This window comes from Populus alba, chromosome 18 (assembly GCF_005239225.2).
Source record: "Populus alba chromosome 18, ASM523922v2, whole genome shotgun sequence".
Classification (NCBI taxonomy): Eukaryota; Viridiplantae; Streptophyta; class Magnoliopsida; order Malpighiales; family Salicaceae; genus Populus; species Populus alba.
The window spans coordinates 3,621,006-3,630,500 of NC_133301.1; the positions used below are offsets into that span (position 1 = coordinate 3,621,006).

At 34.5% G+C, this 9,495-nt stretch overlaps 1 protein-coding gene across 1 annotated transcript; it reads right to left on the reverse strand.

Moving 5' to 3' along the window:
* Nucleotides 1-503: 503 nt before the first annotated feature.
* On the reverse strand, nucleotides 504-4,461 carry LOC118032795 (protein NRT1/ PTR FAMILY 1.2). Its single transcript, XM_035037580.2, has 4 exons — nucleotides 4,181-4,461; nucleotides 3,889-4,106; nucleotides 1,610-2,163; nucleotides 504-1,520 (listed from the first exon to the last, which is right to left on the reverse strand). The coding sequence occupies exons 1-4, from the start codon at nucleotides 4,242-4,244 to the stop codon at nucleotides 620-622; spliced, it is 1,737 nt and encodes a 578-aa protein (XP_034893471.1). The 5' UTR covers nucleotides 4,245-4,461; the 3' UTR covers nucleotides 504-619.
* Between the last annotated feature and the right edge of the window lie 5,034 nt (nucleotides 4,462-9,495).

Genomic DNA, 9,495 nt, shown 5'->3' on the forward strand with positions numbered 1-9,495 from the left:
GGGGTGCTATGGCAGAGGAAAACAGGGGTGCTGCAGCAGGAGAGGGAGCTTGCACCGTCAGTGAAGAAGAAGAAGAAGTAATAGGCCGCTGTTTCATTGTGCAAAGAGAGCTGTGATGAAAGTGTTTTAGTTAATTTAGGGCTATGATATAATAGAATGTCCTAGCTTGTGCCTTAACAACCTTCATATTTATATATATGTGATAGAACACCATGGTAACTGTAGGAATTATAATATTGGAATAATCCTTGTATAATTTTCTATTTACATGCTATACATTCTATAATGTAATATCACTAGAAATACAACTTATTGTTCATTAATTATTTGTTTCAATGTCATGAAAAAGCCAACAACCACTTGCACAAGAGGGCACCGACACCAATACGCCATGAGTCCTCCATAGCACCTCAATCCCTATTGGTCCCTATCTAGATTTGGACCACATTTTCTATATATGTATAAATTTTGTTACAGGAACACATTAGATTGGCTGCATATATATAATATATTCTTTTTTGTTTACAAAGAAAATACATCACATTGGAGTTCACATACCAGGAAATAATGAGAAGTGAAAATTTCTAAGAACGAACATACAAAGATCCTGAACGTTAACTTAAACTACATCATCATCATCATCATCATCAATCAATCCTTCCCTAACATCTCCAGTAATGCCCTTTTGTCCCCCCTTACAAGGACCATAAGCCTTGCTACAAGCAAGATAATAAATGAAGTTAGCAACACCCAAACTAGAAAGCAGCCAGTAATAATAATCATAATGTCCTTTGTTGATGTTGCTTGAAACCCAACTCTCTTGATTTGCTTCACTAATAAACCCACGAACATTACCTACTATAAAACTGGCCACCAAGCTTGCAGCAGACAGTCCAATACTATAAAGATTCGAGGCCACGCTAGACATGCTTTTAGGCAATTCAGTGTAGAAGAACTCATTCAGTCCAACACCATTCATAGCCTCAGAAAATCCAAGTAAGAAATAAAATGGCAATAACCACATTGCAGACATGTGCGTAACCGCGTCAGGAATATCTGAAATTCCTTCCCTGATTGCAGTTTCTCGTCGCACCCTCTCTATAATTGCCAGTACTGCCATGGAAGCAGCCGAGCCCAGAATCCCAATTCCTATTTTCTGTTTCAAGCCGAGACGTGTTGGTTTTCCCGTGATTTTTGATGCTAGAGGGATGATTACGCGATCGTATAGAGCAATCCACATTGTTAGAGAGAGCAACATAAATGCATAGAATGATCCAGCAGGGATTTCAAATTTCGAAGTGATATGTCGGTTCATAGTGGATGCCTGGAGTAATAAGAAAGAGTTTTGACAGACATTTACAGACACCAACATCCCTGTCGACCATATTGGGATTATCTTTATTAGTGCTTTTAGCTCTTCTACTTGATCTACTGTACAAAGACGCCATGGATCTGAAGCTCTTCCATCTGGCATCAAGTCTTCTTCAGGATTCTTAACCACACAAGCCTTGTTTAGAAACCTAGGACAAGATAAGACAAAAGGAAATCCTTAAAGGAACTATCATATATAAAATTAGCTTCTTGAGTGCTTCACAGGTAGGTTAATTACCTTATTCTTTCACTTGGCACGACAAGTGCAGATCCCTTCCTATGATGATACAGCTCATCCGTGTCTGGTGAAGATAATTCAATCCTTCTCTTTCTAAAGGAGGCCACGAGAACTCGAGCAAATCCGATGAGCCAGCTTGCCTTAGCCTTTGGCTTGACATAAATGGGAGAAGCCAAGAAGAACGAAAGAGTTGACAGGATCATGAGAACCACAGGAACTCCGAAACCCACCTTCCAGCCCATGGCATCTTGAATGTAAACTATACAAGTCATGGAAATAAATACAGAAGCTGAGGATGTAACATAGTACCAACTGAAGAAGCTTTCTAATATTCCAGCATGTTTAAGGCTGTCCCTCTTGCTCAATTGATCAGCACCAAAGGCCAGGGAGCATGATCTTATGCCACCAGCTCCGATAGACATAAGGCCGAAGCAAAAATATAGAAACAAAAGCTGTGGTGTCGTCGCGTCGTTAGTGCATCTGCTACTAAATTGGGCGCAAGAAGGCACCGTTGCCCCAGGAATTATTGTTGTCAACCACAATAGAACCATTCCCTGTACATTTATTTGATTCCAGTTAATATTTTGACATAATCGAAAGTTTTGAGAATGTTTTTCCAAAATTCAACCTCGTATTAGAGAGGTGCAAACAACTTTATTTTGACCCAAAATTCAGGAATTGAATTAGAGGAACTTTCAAAGAGAAAGAGAGAGATGGGCGTTATTTGGTTAAGCTAAATTGAATTAGTGATTCAATAAAATAAATCATTTTTTATCCCCTCTGAGTTTTTCAAAGCCACCACCATCTCCCTGTACATATATAAGAAATTAACATGAGGGAACTACCTTCCAGCCCATGGCCTCTTGATTTAAAACAAATCATTAAAATTAAAATACTGCAAAGCCGAGGATAATAACAAGATAGTAATGAAGAAGCTTTCTAATATTGGACCAGCATGTTTAACAGGACTGTATTGAATTTTGTTCAGGGCCAGGGAGCATGGATTACTATGTATTTTCCCGATCGCTTGTTAGCTAAACTCCAATTAATAAAAATATTCAGAAAATAAAAGCTGTGGTTGTCGTCGCGTCGTTACTGCATCTGCTACTAAATTGGGCGCAAAGGCACCGTTGCCCCAGGAATTATTGTTGTCAGCCACAATAGAACCATTCCTGCACATTTATTTGATTCCAGTTAATTTTTTCATGATCCAAAGATTACGTAAGTTTTTAGAATGTTTTTAATATTCCTACTTCTAGGCTTCAACTTCGTATTAATTAGAGAAGTGCAAACAACTTTAGTTGTGTGTGTGATGAAGATTTGTCAATTTGGACATCACATGATAATAGGACTTGTTGAAGATTTTTATAAAAGGATTTAATTAAGAATAATATATATATATAATTAAACGTGTGTGTGTAAGGACTGATAACTGTATATTTTCCCAAGTAGCCTTGGTTTCGTAACAGCATCTCATTGCTTATTTATTAATTAATTCTTGTGAGATTGGCTTCCGAATCAAGCTATGGGTCCATCCATAAGCAGATATCTTACTTTAATAATATTCAGAAATATATTATTTACTTTATATGAAAATCTTGTTGTTTTCATCAGCTAACTGTTAAAAGGAATTAATAGACATCCAGTAATAAAAATTACTGGTGGAGGAGGATTCAATTTAGGCGGCAGTGTTTGGAAACGTTGGAATGAGGTTTACATCGTGTTTAAAATTAAGTGAAAATGAAACTTATCAATTACGGGCTCTCTCACGTGGTGTTATAATAATAATCTGCTATTAATGAGTTCCTTTCAAAAAAATAATATATATTAACTCCAATATATTTTAAATGAAAATCCTTTAAATTTAAAATTTGTAGAGGTTATACTATAAATATTATAAATTTTAAATTTAATTAAAAAAATTAACACGTTTAGTATATTAAAAATTATTTCAATTTAAAAACTCATTGAAGAATAATTTTATATTAAATCTAAAGCATATTATTAAATGTTTTCCAGTGAATCTCTACTACAAGGTGGGAGTCTAGTCAATTGGTACCTACTAACCTAACAAAATCATGATTCGAAATATATGAACACAAGATTAATTGTCTGTTTTCCCCCCTTTGAGATTAGCAATGGACTTAGTTAACCACTTTTGTTTGTGAGAGAATCGCCGGTGAGCGAGGCATAGATCCGTTGGCCGGACACATGATTGTCTTTGTGACAAACAGAAGGGAGAAAAATAGAAAGACAAGAGTGGAAAGAAATAATGTTACCAGAAGGCTCGCAATACATCCAAAGCCGATCATCGGGTATCGACCCACATATGTATCAGCAAGAAAAGCCCCAATAATGGGCATGAAATTCCCAGCAGCTGAGTAGAGGAAGAGTATTTGGGCACCGCTAGCTGCATCCATACCATACTCTCTGGTCAAATACAGTATCATATTTGTTGATAGCCCAAAACTTGCTAGCCTCTCCAGTGCCTCATTTGCTGTCAAAACATGAATTTAAACCACATTACTTGAATCGTAAATATCTATAAGTTGCTGAAAGTGTTTTAAATACCTATGATGAAAAACAAGGCTCTTATGCCACCCTTCGGGCTGCTCAAGAGTGGCTCTGTGATCATCTCCTTCGGATCTGATTGTGCACTCTGTCGATGGAGGGAAAGAGTCTCGCAGCTTCTTCAGTCCACTAATTTGTTGTGAGAGATCATTTGGTGCACGATGAATACATATATACACCCAGAGAGTTGCTGCCTTCAGTAAGCTTTAGGTTTTGTCTCTTCCCATTCTTTTCCCTCTGCTGGTTAATTTTGGCCTCATTAGCTGTTCCTCTAGGCTTCATTAGCTGTCCTTCGATTGATTCTATCCATCCAAAAGAAATATATATTGAACGTTGGTGTCACTGGATAATAATTCTCTAGTAAACGTAAGATTTTGTCAACTTGCAATTTTTTATTTCACTCTAACCTGTTTCCCGGAAGCTAAGTATCCAAGCACAGACAAGCTGAATTTTGTAGAAACAGAAATTTTTGGATTTAGGACCAGGTTAAGATTTTGGATTAAATTATGTATCCTTTTTAAAACAGAAATCCAATCAACTTCATGTATGATCTTCAACAAGGATATTGCACATGTCAGGTGGTTTTTTCGTTTCTAAGAGAACGGCGTTCTTCTTTTATTTAACACACTGCCACACCGTCTCGCTTATTGTACTTCAACTTGCATATATAATAAATTGAAAAAGAAATCAAACTAACACGAATAAGAATGAGAACTTTCGATGCAAGAGCGCATTTAATTACTTAATTAGTTATTTTGAAAAGACAATTAAAAAAAATTACATAAATTGCGCTATTCGTACGCATTCATTGTACTCTTTGCTTATTATTATTATTATTATTTTATTTGCTTTTGTTTTTTGTGGTTTGTGAACGATTTGATAAAATAAAATTGTAGAAGTTGATAGCAATGAGCTCAATGCTCTGCATCAACCTTGTTATGGGAAATCAATCAGTATCAAGCTAGGAATAGAAAATTGTCTCCCATTGCAAAGCCAAAATGAGCTTCAATACTGGCAACATTTTTAAATGCAATATCATGTATTATATTTTCTTACAGCCCAGAATATGCTGGACTCTAATATTTTTTTTTCAGTTCTTGGGTTTGAAAGAGTAAAAATATTGATACTTTAAAATAACGATAAACAAAGTTATAGGTTTGATACAATGAAACTCGTTTTTCCTCTCTGAACAAATGTGATGGTGGTGCTCAGCAATGAGCTCACTGTTTCTATGTAGGGGACCATTAATTTGAACATTAATCTTTTCTTAAACCCTATAATTCCAAAACCTGTAGCCTACTCGGTCAGTTAACTTTCTGTGAGTGAGTTGTCATCCCTTTTCCATTACTTTTTTCATGGGTTTGTTTTATTTATTTATTTTTTAAATGGGAGTAGTATTGTTTAATTTCTTTTTTTATATAAATCTAGTATCAGATTCAACCCCTACTATTCTAGAATAACATTTTTTATGTGGGATGCCATGTATTATGGATAATTGTTAGTCGTATGTACACGAGGTGTTGAATTCTCAAGAGATTATCATTTGATTCAGAATAGTTAAGAAACTTGAATGTACTGGTCTTATAAAAAACTTTAAAAGTAAAAGACTGGTTGTAGCTAATAAAGATATTAGCACTTGATATAACCATATTATTCAATAATTTCACCTATATTTTACTAGTGTTTTGCCTTTTTTTATATATATAAAATACCTTGATATTCTTTGTTTTATGTTTTGTAGGCACTTTTGGATGAAATATGTAAAAAGAATCAAAATAGAGATAATTGTCAAATTTGACCTTTAGTCCATGTTTTGTGCAGAGCATGAGCTCTAAAGGTTGAAATGAATTGATTCTAATGGTATTAAAAAGCTAACATCCATACCTTTCTGGACATCTAAGTTAAGAAAATAAAATAAAGAAGAGCATAGAAATCGTAGCCTTCAAAGTCAAATCTCGCAATCACCTAGTGTTGACCTTCAGTTATTTCGACTTGAATATCTTGAGCTAAAGAAGTCCATTTGATGCAAAATCAATTTGTTTGAATTTCTGACTTAAAGACCTATCAACGCACCAAATTTAATCCAAAACATATCTCATATGATGGAGATATGATTTTTTTAAGATGACAGATGAATTCTGCCAGCAAACAAGTTTTGTGAAGAAACGAGTCCAAATTACGTCCCAAAGCATCCAAACTGACATCCATAACTTGAAGATTTCATGCAGGGTTAGTTTTCCTTTTTTAGAAAAATAGTTAGTGAAGTACTTAAATGTAAACTGTCTATTTAAGGGAGGACTATTTTGTAAAATAGAGACTTGGGTTTCCTATTATATAAAAAGAAAGAGAGAAGGAAGAGAGGGGGATGGTTAGAAGAGAGGAACATAAACCCTTTCTCCCACAAACTCGAATTCATGCATTCTTTTTTTTTTTGGTTAGCTGTTGAATAGAAATGCAATGCTAAACTCTTTTTCTTGGTTGTAAGGACACAAAAACCTTCGGATTTCAAGAACTATGAGATCTATTTTACCTTTACTTTCCAGTTTATATGATGAATGAATATGTTTGTTCTCCTATGCTTATTTCCTATGATTGTTTATTTTAATTACTAGAGCGGACTCTAAGTTATTATTGTGAACAATCTATTACTAAGTTTGTTATCAAAACTGGAGTTGTGGTATATAAACTTGTGAAGCAACTGAGATTAATAATTGTGGTAGGTCTAGATTAGTAATATTAGAGAGAACATTCGACTGATCAAATCAAACATAGACTACGAACAATTATGTTGTCTAGATTAATCAACTCATCTAGTTCTTAAGGCTGCTATTGAATTAAATTACTAGTGCGGAAATTGTGGTTGTTTGATGGTTAGGATTAGTTATACAATGAATCAGTTAACTAATCAACATAAAAAATATAGATATTCAGTATAAATTGACGTCTCGTTTCTATGATCAATTCTAATTTCTGTAGGTGGATGTTTATTTGTGACCAAGGTTTGTTTTCTTAATAAATTTTAGTTTTATTTAATTTTTGCTTGATTGTTTGATTTTGTCATAGTCTAGATAATCACAAACCAAACCTCCAAATTGCATAATGTATAGCATAAAAATCTGACTTGAACCTTCCTCGTGGGATCCACCCCTTGCTTGGTCTATACTATCTTGTATGTTGTGTTTTAAGCTAGGGTAATTTATTTGTGCGACCGCGACATCGCAACAGCACCCCTAGTACACCTTACCTGAGGTAGCACCCTTAGCACACCCCACTCGAGGTAAGCTGCATTGTATGATCTAAATATGTTTTAAGGGTTTTGATGAGTTTTTAAACCCGCAGCTTGTTTGTCATCGGATGAAGATTTATTCATGTGAATAAATCTAGTGTTTCGAATTTATTATGGGTTCGTGTGCCCAAATAAATTCTTTATAGAAAAGGTTTATGTAGGTGCGTTGACAGGGTTCACCTATCTTGAAAGGCAGAAGAATTTTTTCACAACTCGTGTGTTATGGTGAAAATACTTTCAATTAAAATGTAATGAACTTAGGAATCTCATTTAAATGAGCCACCTCTTTAAAGTAGAGATGGGCAATCCAGGCAGCATCCATAATCTCTATGTTTTTTTGTCCTTTTGGCTTTAAATATTCAAAAAAATGTAAGAAAATACAAACACACACACACATTTGTTTTATTATATTTTACTAACACAAGCTACAATTACATTTTTTAGATATCACCAAAATTCAAAACAGTTCAAACACACACACACACAATAGACATTTATAATTTACAAAATAGGCCTCCTAAAATTCACAAATTAATCTGGAGAAATTGCTAGAAATTCAGGAACAGTGTTGGGAAGCTTCCGAGTTGCAGGAACAGTGGCAGTGCATTGGTCTCACACTTCACCTGTCCCTTGTTTTTTCCTGCGGTGGTGCGTGAACCCACGCCCCGCCAGTGGCCTCGGCGCGTGGAACAGATACGCCACCACTGTTCTTGCATTCCCAAAAGTATTCCTCTATAATTGCTGAATATTTGGGCCTATTTTGCAATTTCTGAATTATATCATGTAAAAATGATGTGTGAGTAGAGCATAGTAAAAATGAATATGTGTGTGTGTAATTTGTTTTTTCTCCTTTCAAATTTTGAGAATATATGTACATGGTTTGTTGTCTTTAATTGCAATTAATTGTGATACTTGTTCTTTTTTAAAAAAATTTAAATGTTTTCCTTGTATGCTACATACAGCCACTACCCTTATATATTATTATAAATAACCTGTTATTATTCACTGTTAATATTTGGAAAAAGAAACATTAAGTGGTTAATATCCAAAATATATTTTTAGGAATAATACGTCATTATCCCTTAATAATATAAGGACAAAGAAACCCATGAAAGGTAAATGTCCAAAATATTGCTGAGAGTAATACAACTTATTCATTTTTATCATAAGGATATATTTATGCCCAAAATGTTATTTAGAACAATTTAATTGCACATCCTTGAAAGAAACCTCAATTATAATTGGGGATATTTCAATTTTTGTTCCACGGTTCATGAGTCATGAAAGTATGAAATATTAAGGAAAAAATAGGCTTTTAAAGCACCTTAAATTTCCTTAGGTTTCTAACTTAGTTTTTTTTTATTTTTATTATTGTTGTTGTTTCTCTTCTTTGCGATTTTTTGAGTCATAAACACTTGAAATACTAAGAAAAACTGAACTTTTAAGCACATTGAATCTCCTTGGATTTCTATCTTAGTTGTTTCCTAATCTGTGAGTTGCAAATTTAGTTTGAATCAAACACAGATTTCAAGAGATCTGTATTGGTTCTCCTTGGTACTTTGTAGACATACCTAAGGTATGATCCACATTGGCCAATGATTCTTTATTTTTAGACTTTGAACTCAAGTTTGTTCATCGTAGCAAATTTATCCTACAAAAACTGATGGGATTAGAGAACACCAACACCATAGCAATTATAAGACAAACAAAACACCAAGCAGCTTACCTTAGGTAGGGCATACTAGGGGTGCTAAAACATTCCTTTTATGCAACCAGTCCCTTGTCTTAAAATCTTTGAAAGACCAGTTAGGTTTCCTAGTGACCATAATACTAGGTGGCAACTCTTTTTTTCATAAAACAAAAAAAACCAAAATCAATACACGATCCTGGGAAGGGTCGCTGCGACATCGAGCTCTCACGAGGGTGCGACACCAATATTAAGCAAAATTGTTCACATGCTACGTAAACAGTGGAGTGTGGAAAAGGTGAAGCATAAAAAGAAAGGGAAGAAGAAGAAGAAGAAGAGACT